Here is a 12,506-nt window from a genome sequence, read left to right as displayed (position 1 = left end):
ATTTAACAGAAAATAGAATTAATATAGCTACAGCGTTATATTCTTCATATCATCACAAATTCCTGTTATCAATATCACATTAATTCGAATTAATTATTTCATCCCAAGAATTCGTTTGAAGAATTTTTTTTGGTCAATCTGTAAATTCCGACTAATAATTAGACGTAATTAATGCTAGGCTCATTGAATATTTTGATTCGTCATGAGATCAATACACAAAATCAAACCACAATCTGTTTTACCAAACCTAACCGAACCTAACTCAACTGGACTTCTTTCTTATGAGTTTAGCTTCCACTGCCATCTTTCTTAGTCAAGAACACATTCGAAAAAGAGGCGAATACCTTCAATCATTCTGATAAAATCACAACTTTCTAACGTCATCCTTATCTAAATGATGATGTTCAAATGACCTAATTATACTGTCTTTATTTGAAAAATTGGATTATATCTCTGTTCCTTACACTGAAAATATATACTATCAAGATGTATCGTAGCCACTTCTGTATATAAGGAACATCAGAGGGCCAAGGATATGACCTTAAGGTAACCCGATTGAGGGATTCATCAAGCCGAGTCGCTTGACATTTTTACTTGACTTGAAAATCAAGTTCGTTAAAAATTACATACTTGAGCTTGACTTGATTTGAGATATTTATTGCTTGACTTGATATCGAGCTACTTGATATTACTTGAGCTTGATATGTACGCATCGCACGGCATATACATACATGTGGGATCCAAATTCTTAACACCCAACCAATGATACGATACTGACCTGACGAGACGAAAACTACGCGATCGATCCTGAAACGGTGGACCATGCAGTTTTTATCGATATAGGGAGACGTAAGGGGAAGAGGTACTTGAGACTTAAGACTGAGACTGGAGTACGAGACGATCGAGGGTGGTATTCGACGTAAGGGAATAGACGGACATAGTAAGAATTCGACGTGATAGACGCAAATATATTAGACGCAGCTAGTAAGATAATTCGACGTTAGAGATAAGACGGAAAAGGTTAAATAATTCGACGTTAGAGAATAGACGGACATAGTAAGAATTTGATGTGATAGACGCATAGGATTGGACGTAAAATATATTAGACGCAGCTAGTTAGATAATTCGACGTTAGATATAGACGGATCTACTCGAATAATCAGACAATAGACGAAAGTTCAGTGGCTGTACATTCAATTGAAGTTGAATTGTACATAGTGTAAATAAACAATAGTTAAGTTCCGGCGGCCTTTTTATATAAACCCCTAGATATATAAAAATATATCTATCTATATAAAAACCCTACATACATGAAACATGATGGATACATGATACATACATAATGATTTTAGGCAATAATGTGCCAATATGACTTGTTTCCATTCTATTGTCTGTATGCTAATAATTCTGGAAATGAACAATATTATTATTATTATTTATATTTCTGCAATCTCTTGCGCGCTTAGACTGAATAAGAGGATTCCTCGAGCGCTGAGAGACTGAAGAATACGCCAGTGTTACTTTATTAGTAGTTTTCTCGGATTTCTATGAAATCTTTTGGTAGTTTCAGGAATTTCTTTCCTAACTTGGCCAAAATAGCCAAGGATTTTTAATCAACGCCAGCATCTTCTGCTCCAGCTGCTCTTACAGTTACAAAAACCCGCAATAGGTTAGGCGATAAATCTATAATTTGCCTCATGTGTCTTAGATCCTGGATGGGCTTTATGAAATCATACAAAGCCTGGTTTCTCCATATTTAAAAACTTCATTTTTCATTTTTTTATGATTTATAGTGATTCGATTTATGTTTCTTTTTCAAAAAGTTGATATTTTCGGTTCTTTCATACAATAAGTCAAGTCAAGCTCAAGCCAAGTAAACTGAAAATCAAGCCAAGTCGTGAATTCCTAACCTGATTCCACCAGAAATTCCATCTGTATCTCTGTCCCTCATATTATACACTATCAAAACATAGCTCCGAATATACAGCTATTGGTTTATCAGCATAAAAATGATCATTTCCATAGGGACGCTAATTAATATTCAGAATCATATCCTTGAATGGAACTTGAATAACATTCTCGAATTTTGAATTCAGATGATCAAGACCGAATCATTTCGAACATACATATCTACGTCATTCTCTCAAAAGGAATCATTTCGAACACGCCTACATGTAACCCCTTCCCTCAAAGCGTTGTAGGAAGAGCAGTTGTTCGAATGAAAGCATCAACTATCTTCATTTAACTAATGGGATTTTATCTCTGCTTCTTGCATTGAACATCTATAATATCCTGATGTATCGTGACCAATACTCTATAGACGGCTGTGATATTTGGCAAATGAAATCAGTTTAATTACGCCAACGCATCTCCAGTTGTGCGTTAGCCTGTGATTGGTCCGCAGGTTGTGGAATTCCTTGCATGTAATAACTCTCCCAAACTTCATAATTTTGTCGGGACATTGGTTCAGTTGAAAGGGATTTGCCTCGGCCCTTCATTCGTGACAAAGCTAGTGGATATAGTTAGGGACTGACGTTGCAGTGATTTTTCGAGATTACACCGAGAGAGCCAGACGGAGATGTAGCAGTTCACCAAATTACATCTGCGAACTCGGAGGCCGCCCAGACTTGTTATTTCATTTCAGCAGATCTACTAAATTCTCCTCTTGCCCCAAGTTGTCCGTTCTCGCATTTTTCATTTTATTATTTTAATCTGCCTGTCCTTCTCCATCATGCTAGAATAATACACTTAAAAGATAGAGATTCATCGCTTCCTCTTGTTGGCATCCTTCGGCAGCATCCTCCATTTTCTTGTGTTGGAAAAACTACGGAGTAGCTGAATCTGCATATCTTCTTCCTAACTGGGGTGTAGTTAGTTTTTTTTATTTTTCCTGTTGTGTTCGTAATGGAAGAGGTAGACCTGGAGGTGGAATCCGTTGAAGATAAACAACAGAAATTTCATGTATAGTAAATGAATGTTGTCGAGATTACAGTACATAGCTACTCGAAATGTAGGTCGATTAGTCCATACATAATTCAAAGGAGAGAAGCGTTTTTAGATCCTCCTCTTTTTGGAAAACTGTGACCAGTTTCTCAAATTACTTTCTACAGCATCAGTATCTTGTTAATAGTATACTCTGGCATAATATTTTCCTGTTCAACACTCGCTGAAACTTCTATCAAAACCTCCTAACTATGTCAAATTTCATGAATTCATTAGAACGTGATATACTTAGATCTTAGAAATTTTATTCTCCATAAGAGATTTGACTGACCGCAAAATCAGAATATCCATCCCACATTCCAATTCGACCAATAGATTGAGAAATATTAGGGTTCTGGAAATTTCACGTTTTCGCATGCTCATGTATCAAGTTCTCTTAAGAAATCACATAAGAAGGGCTGAAGTTAAGGCTATTACGAGGATCAAAATATAACTTGTTCGATAAGTTTAGCGATTCAATGAGAAAAATACAGTTTTGTGGTTTAAAATATACTTTATTATTCATTATAGTCTCTCTGAACATAATTACACATCTTCCAACGAGATTCTAATTTATGAATTCAATCTCTGAAAAGAGAATCTGGAAAGGTTACAAATACGCTTCTACAACTGTTATTACCTCGTCATTTCATGAAAAACGCTTTCTACGCATTATTTTTTTTTAGGATTGGAAACAGATGGCTAGAGGCCAAATCTGGTGAATACGGTGGATTGTCTAACAATTCTAACTTCAATTCATGGATTTAAGCCATTGTCAAAATGCTCTTGTAACACATGCATTATCCTGGTGAAAACGATGCAGATCGTCTTCAAGAGTACCACGTTTGAATTCAGCAACTTATCTTTCTACTCTACTAATTGAAGGTACAGAGTCCTTAGGCACTCTTAACATTCGTTTATAAATTTCCTTTGCTTTTAAACCTTCCAAAATTAAAATTCAATCTCTGCACTATACTTGATTGCATTTAATGTGAAAAATACTGTGACACGTCGATACGAAATGGTTTGTAAACAAAGAATGAATTGGCATATTGAATTGAAACTTCACATAATTCCATATGGAGAGTGTACGAACATAACCAGAAAAAATTCAGGGTAGCTCTTATCGAACCGCAAAACTTATTGAACATCCCATGTAAACCAAAATATTATATAGGTGATAAGTTCAAAAATAGAACTGAAATAATTTATAATTTGCCTATTCAGTTTCATTTTGGTGATTGAACCAATTTCTACACTTGATAATATATAAGCAAACTCCTCAGTCCCAGACCTTGATTTTTTAAACACTGAATGTCAACAAGGTTGTTTCAATTCAATGCACTAAATAATCAAATTGCCCATACATGTCGAACCTAGAATATCGGAATCATGCACCTTGCTGGATATAATGTTGATCTGAAATTCCGATACCTTGGTTCAATCTATATATTAATCCAATCGATTTGAGATTTCTAACTGAAGCATGAAAGCTTGTGGAGTTCAGGCGAGAGTGTATTAACAGTGTGAGTATTGAATTAACAATATGTACACAGAATTTCAAGGAGCATAGATAACTAACCTAATGTTCCCCCATCCGAAGTAAATCAGTTATACATCAACTTACCTTGTATACCTTGAATATGACAAGAGAAAGATCAGTAACTCTGTCACAACTCATCAGATTTTGAACGGCGATGAATAATAATACTGAAAACAAGAGCGGAAAGTAATGAGAAAAACTTCTGCTTCCGATCAGAGCTGCTTCAGTGGCACCCTTGGTCTGCAGATTTAAACCCCTGTGATCATTTGAGCGAAGTCATTATACATTTCGTTCTGAGAAATATCTTATCTCTTACATTTTTTTAGAGCTTTTTGAAATTAGAGAGCTAGCCTAGGTACACCTATTACCTTTAAACACTTCTCTTATCATTATTTTCTCTTATCATTATTTTCCTTTGTGAATATCAATAAATTTTGAATTTTTCTTGATAGAAAGAGCGAGCTAGTTTTCACATTAGGAGAAATGAGATTTTCCGGTTCGATACCTCTAAATATAGCAGCAAGTTTATATATGACATATATCTATCTATATTTGTTCAGGTTATGACCTCATGATAGTGGACCCTTTTGAGTTAATTTAGTTTCGGACGTGCTACTCTACCCAAAAGGCAAAGGCGTTGTCAAGATTCCTAAGGGATTGCCTGCTAGTGGGATAGTCCCTTAATTGGTCCTTGTTTGTGTTCATCCTCAATTTTGCATTCAACCAGAGGAATTATTAAATCCACGAACATGGACGTAGCGTATGCCACATGGAAAAGGGGAATATAGATTTCGAATATAAAAATCTAAGTAAGGAAAATCAGAAAACTCGCAGATAAGGACCTGAATACGAAAGAAAATATTTTTTTTTTCGCGGGAAATAAAACAATTATCATACCTCATTTGAATTGAATGCGTCCAGGTTGGAGTGTAATGAAACAACACAACTGATCTTACGCAACTTTTTTTTATTGGTTTGGAATCACTGATGAAGAATTTTAAGTGAATATTAATTGATAATGGAATGTGGTGAGGACTTTTTACGGTTGGTTCTCAGTCCAAATATCGTGGATGATTTCGTTTTTCATGTGAAATTGTATTCATTCAATAATTGAACAAATACTCATCCAATCGATTTCGAGTTTAAAAACCAGTTGCAAAAAAGTTAAATGAAAGTTCAATTGGGTGTTATTTAATCATCAATCTATCATTGAATGACAGGGCAGATCCATCAAATCTGAAAAACCGGTTTTTGTTCGAATCGAATCCACCGATAAAGTGAGTCAACCAAAAATCCAAATATGTAACTTTCCCACGGAAAAAATAATCGAGGTTTTCTGATCCGATAACTCTCTGAAACTATCACAGATAATCAATAAATTACATTTTGTTGAATTCTATATTTTCATGGCATATCAGTTTGCGGCTAACTTGAATAATGAGTAAAATTACTGAATACTAATTTGAACTAATTGAAGCACGCAAAAAACTCGCTTTTCTCAATTTCAAATCTGAATTTTTTCACTCTGGAATCAAACATCAAATTCTGAGAACAGAAAACCGTTGTACGTATTATCTCCGTTGCAAGTGAAGCCTCGTGTAAACTTCATGGTTAAATCGAGCCTAAATGCAGTTAAAAGTTACGTTTTCAACATTAACTAATGCAATCACTGGTTCATTCAGTTGACATAATTATTTCCTGCGATTGGGACCTTCTGTGACTATTCCAATCCTTGGAAGTGCGTAGAAAGTAACCAAGCTGCTATGGAAGTTATGGGTATAATACTTTGAGCTTTCCAGCAGTTCAACTTGGTATCGAGGAGCGCAAGTTCAATATAATTAAGTCTTATCTTTGCTGGGATGATTAGTCTCAAAACCCAACTTCAGCATTACAAAATCCGATTGTATTAAACTAGGACTAATCCCAGTAATTATTTTGGGTGGAATTCAGCCTATGTACAGGGCGATTTCTATCTCCTATACACGCATTCAGATAACTTTCGTGTAACTCTCAGATTTTGATCCTTCATATTAGGAGGATTTGAATGAATTGTTTTTTTTCAGTTTTAGGTAATTAATTTTCTATGAGTCACTACTTTATCTTAAATAATTAAATTTACATACTCATGACGAAACCGTGGTTAAATTGAATAATCTTTGACGTGAACATGCTAACTTTTCAACAGCAAATTTGAAATTTCCAGGATAGGCTCGGATCTCGAAAGCTGCATTCAATTCTGTCGGGAACTCTCAACTTAAAAATTGATGTAACGACACATTTGTCCTCGGAATTTTTCAATTTACGTTTTCACAATAAGGTTGTCATGATCGAAAACTACAGCTTGTCAGGCGTCAAACGTAATTCAAAAATGTTTGATTGTCTCAGTCTTTACTTGTCGGAAATTCATCTTGATGATTAAAAAGTAAAATAACTTATTTCCGCTTTATATATTTATTTTCACAACAATTGTTTCGTCATGATAACATGACTTCGTCAGGTGAGCATGGTAACTGGTAACAAAAATTTTGCTGAAAAGAGAGAGGCTGATTGAGCTTTCAACACGTTCTTCAATACGTCGTCAGAGATTTAGAAATATTTCAAAGGAAGGTTCATGTTCAAACTGCGGAAAAACAAGTTTTTTTGAAATTCTATAGAACGCATAGAATATTTTCCTCTGTCAAAGATTTTCGCAGAATCGAAAGGTTTAGCAAAATAGCAAAAAACATCCCCTAAATCCTCACCAAATTGGACTGCTGTATCGAATGTACTTTTTCGCGATCCGTTCTTGCCAACAAAAAACCAGTATACAAGATTGTAGCAAAAAAAGTGAATTATGGTAAATCTATTCGCTGGGGCTTATATTTTCGCCATATCGTTATTGGAAACTACCACGATCAAAATATATCCTACTTCCGATTCTTCCGAATCACATGCTTTGCTCTCGAGTGTCAATTGTTAAAAATAGCTCGTTATATTATAGTAAGCCATTATGAATACGTGTGAAACGAACCAAAAGACGTCTGCATGTACCTTTTTCAAGCCTCCAAATAAGGAGTGAAATGATCCCCCCACAATGGAGATGATATATTTCGTTTTTTCGGTGAAAACGAATATTCACTTCATGAATAAATGATTCCGAGGAAGTGAGCTGAGCAACGATTTTTATCCTCTTGCTAAAGGGAATCGAAACTCAATAATGTTCATATCTACAGGGTGAGTCTTCGACTTATACATATAGGGTGAATTACCGGGATGGCCTATTAGATGTTTATAAAAAACTGATCATCATTTTGTGCTGACAATTTGATTATCGAGGTTTTAGACAATGATCTTTCTCCCTAAAATATATTCAGATCTCTACAACTTCCGTTTATACCGGAAACAAACTACTACTTCCTTATTTCAATTGCAAACCCAGTGTATTATTGCACCATTAGATAGCTATTTTGATGACAATTTCGCCAATATGCCATACCATTGTAAAAACTCAACGGTTCATGAGTTGATGGGATTCTTATGAAAAAAATTGTGGCGGTGAGAGCTCAAATTTTTATGAATTTTTCGATAGAAAAAGCTTTTTACGAATTTTTTTTGTTTTTGAATTCTGCAAATACGTAATATTATATCATAAGACTGTTTGCGGTTTGGACCAAAAATTTACACTGTCAAACTGATGAACTCGGACAACTCAAATTCATCAAAACTCAAGATTTCATTAGTTCAATCAATATGCTACGTACAAAAATAGTGGGGGTTCCTTACGCAAACCCTATACCTGAAATTAATACTTTAAGAGTTATCGACGAAGAACTTTAAATGAGGAAAAACCGCAATTTATAACTGTGTGGAGTAGTCTGGGACTTCCGGAAAACAAAAAAAAATGAAATTCGATTCCTCCAAAACTAAATTTGACATTTCAAGAATTTGATATTGAAAATTGTATTGATTTATGGATTCCACAACAATCCCAACGAAAAATAAATGATAATTCATGAAATGTAAAATTTAGTTATCCAAACATCGAATTTAAATTTCTTTCTGATTTTCGAAAGTCACAGACTACTCCACACAGTGAAGAATTGCGGTTTTTCCTAATAAATCACCTTGTATATTTCAACCCAAGATTCTAAGGTCAAAAGAAACTAATTTTTTTCTGCACTCTTTTTCCCAATTTGATTTTTTTTTCTCAATTAATATATTCGGGAGTTGACCGGAATTTGATGGAATTTTATGTTCGGAATATCTATGAACTCAAAATCATTTCCTTCGGTTCCATTCCATTTGCGAGATATAACAAAAAATGACATTTTTTTGTGGCTTTTCAACTGCCTGTATTTTTTCAACAGAGGTGAATCGGGAAAAATGCTAAAAGAAAAAAGGGTTTCCTTTGATCTCAGGAATCGTAAGTTGAAATATATGTACAACACAAAGACTCACCCTGTATATACACATAGATTGCATCAAATATTAAGGAATTTTTTAATATCAACAATTATTGTGAATATTCAATGTGTTTTGGGCTGGTATTCTAAGGTGTAGTAAGAAGAAATCTATTTTTTTCGCATGAAAAACAAGGCTTTAATTACCATGGTTAAAATATTCCAATTTAGGTCAAATATGCGCTGTTTTGTTCGACAACTTGTTGCCATTGTGAAGGTAATATCCTTATGTCTCTCTCAAAGAATCCCTCGGCAAAAAATCGAGACATTCGATTTTCACAAGCCTCTTTTGAAGTGAACAGCACGAGAAAGTAATCCTTTGGTATCAGGTTGGGACTATAAGGTGGATGCATAAGAACCTCTCAACCAAGCTTTCGAAGCTTCTGGCGAGTCACTATCGATGTGTGTCGCCTGGCGGAAGAAGAAGAAGCTGGCCGCTTCTGGACGATTGCTTTCTTCAGACGGTTCAATTGTTGACAGTACAGTTCTGAGTTAACAGTTGTGCCGTAGGGGAGAATGTCATAGTAGATAATTCCCTGCCAATCCCACACAGCAAAACCTTCCTGGCCGTCACTCCTAGCTTGGCCAACGTTTCCGCCGGCTCACCGCGTTTCGATTGCAACTGTTTTCGCTTGACGCTCTCGCTTGATCCACTTTTCATCAACCGCTTCATACAGGTGTCGATTTGTTGGATTCAGCAGCGATTCGCAAATGGAAATTCGGGGCATGAGGTTTTTTTGTGTGGTACTCATACATCGAGATTCATTTTGAGACCAGCATCATGCGAATAGTTCCAAACAGTTTTTGTTAAATCTTACAGTGCTTACATTATGGTCGGACTCGTCAATGTCCATGATTGTATCTACATTTTCGACAATTGGCCTTCCAGTATGTGGAACATCGAAATTACCGGAACGGAATCGACGAAACCAAAATCACACGTGATTGGCTAGTACAGTATCAGAACCATAAAAACTTTCTACATTTTCAGCCTGGCTTGCATTTTTGCTTTTATCGAAGAATAACTGTTAAATATAGCATATTTACTCTTTACTAGTGCCCATCTTCAATCATTCATCTTCGATCAAACTAAACTAAGTCAATTAATCACAAAACTGACCCAAAAGTTTTTGTAGTATAAAACATCATCTTTCCAATGTCATACAGTAGAACCCGATTGGACTTATACAACGCGAGATACAAATAACTAAATCCATCTACACCTTACATTTCCAACGGTAGTACAGAAATAATGTATATCAAGGGCATCATATTCCAAACATTATAAATTATTTGTAAGTTTTATAATATCATTTTTTATAGTGGGTAATAAAGTTTGAATCAAATTATATTTGTGGTTTTTTTCACTAGAAACCAATCAATTGAGTATTATATACAACATTTTAATGAATAAAAAACGTTCGGAGATATAGAGTGCTATTGAAAGAAACCAATAAAATGTACTACAAAGGAACAATAACTTCAAAGCGTCATTGAACAAATAAACCCAATTCAGTTATTTTGTGTTTGATTCATAATAACTATAGCAAAAAATTTTCCCGAATTTCAAAATTAATTGTGGAATATGGCTATTGTTTTCTTAACAGAGGGAAGATTTAATCCATATAGTGGAAAAATAAATATTGATATTTCCATTTGAATTATATTGAATATTATTCGACAATGGAAATTCCAAATATGAATAGATGACTTTTGCATGGCAATAATATTTGAATTAAATAATAGCCTACGCTTACTAGTCAAAAATAATTATTTCCTCCATTGTCCAAAATGATTATTTCACCTGGTTAGGACTGGAATTCTAGAAATTCTAAGTTTATTGACTGAGAAGCTCAGAGAAAATTCCCAACCTAGTATGTACTTGGGACTTTAATGTAGTGGTAAACTGCCGGATAAACTATGTTTGAAAGAATCTAATCGACTAAATACAAAAAAACGAAGGGATTCCAAATTTTCATAAAAAACACTTCTCTTTGAATCTATGCGTTGGTTACTTTGATTTATCATAGAATCATAACAATGTTTGAAAAAGAGATGATCGGTTCAGAACTTTGAAAAAAGATATCGCAAAAATTTTACTGATGACATCCAATGAAAAGATGATGGTTTTTGAAATTCCTAATAGGTATATTGTTATTCAATCGGAAAAGTCATCCGCAAAATTCAGGTGGGTTTATGGAATATTGCATATTAATCGATGTTTGTTTCGTGTTCAGCTATTCAGATCAACTGCATCGAAATTGAAATCAGAGAATTTATGGAATATAAATGAAATTTAAAATTTAGTGCATTTCGATTTTTTGAATCAATCATTAACTGCTGAATTTATATGGATGAATAAATTTGATCGGAAAAAAAAGATTGTCATATAAAACGGGATCTAACAACTCAATTTTTGATAATTTAACACATTTTTTCTGACTTTTAAATTTTGATTGTTTGAAAATGTATATTTATTTGACGCTTTGATTTAGTTTTCGAGAGTTTTTTCATTTATATTATATTAATCTCTTCGATTATTTTACTCTGTACCTTTTTTTTTTCAATGTTCATATTTATATCACAAATATTTTTCATTGAATAGAATTTATTGCTATGTCTGAAAAATGTTGTTGCCATTAAGATCGCAACTCGAATGAGTACAATGAAAGTGTTTTCCGACCAAATTCAAAGTTTTTCCATGAACTTTCAGTTGAACAATTTTCCAAACGGCAGAACAATAAATGCTGATGTTTACCATTGAAAGGCGTTTAATTGAAATAAATGGTGTTAATTATCTTCCTAAAGTTAATAACTCTCATATTTCGTTCAATGAATTTAGCAGTATACTAAAACAGAAAAATTATACAGAATATTCACGTTCCATAATATTGTTTACGTGTTGCCAATCAATTATTTTCATAATTTCGGCTGTGATACCAGAAATTCATGTTGAAAACAATTTTGTCACGGAAAAATTTCAAACTTAAAAAAAAAACCAAAAAAAAATTTTTTGGCTCCCAACTTACCAAAAATTCTTCTCTCGTAAGAAGCCACGGTCTGGGCCAAAACGAGAAAACGGCACAAAATCACAAACATTTTCAAAGTTCTCCAAAAAACCTTCACTTGAATCAGTAGCAATAGTCAAAATATCTACATCTCAAAAATCCGCGGCAAAAAAGTTTTCCACCGAAACACATTCACATCGGAAAATTGCCGCGGAAACTTGCGCGTGAAGCTATCCCAAAGAGCGGTATCGGAGTAGAAGCACAGGTTCTACGTCGGGGATAAGGATGAGGACTAAATCATGAAGGGGCTTCAACCACCCTCAGCTCTACGCCGCTCGCTCTGGATGACTTGCGCGCTCAACCCTTCCCGATGTTCTTGCCCTTACGGCTCTCCTCGACAAAGAGATCCTTCAGGTGGAGACTCCTCCATCTGAAATTGGAGAAACTGAAGTCTTCGAAACTTTCATCCTTCTTTATGGCTGGTACAAGACCGGCTTTCCCGGATTATAATTGGGGAATCCAAATCGAAATGAG

At 34.6% G+C, this 12,506-nt stretch overlaps 1 protein-coding gene across 1 annotated transcript in view; it reads right to left on the bottom strand.

Annotated features, from left to right (window-relative positions):
- The window catches only part of LOC123686544 (tyrosine-protein phosphatase 99A), a 465,126-nt gene extending 453,048 nt beyond the window's left edge, over positions 1 to 12,078 (bottom strand). Inside the window, exon 1 of the mRNA XM_045626762.1 lies at positions 11,994 to 12,078. Within this exon, the coding sequence (XP_045482718.1) occupies positions 11,994 to 12,063 (70 nt within the window). The 5' untranslated portion in view covers positions 12,064 to 12,078. The remainder of the gene's footprint in view (positions 1 to 11,993) is intronic.
- Between the last annotated feature and the right edge of the window lie 428 nt (positions 12,079 to 12,506).

Source organism: Harmonia axyridis, chromosome X, assembly GCF_914767665.1.
Source record: "Harmonia axyridis chromosome X, icHarAxyr1.1, whole genome shotgun sequence".
NCBI lineage: Eukaryota > Metazoa > Arthropoda > Insecta > Coleoptera > Coccinellidae > Harmonia > Harmonia axyridis.
This window is presented reverse-complemented; position numbering and strand designations above follow the sequence as displayed.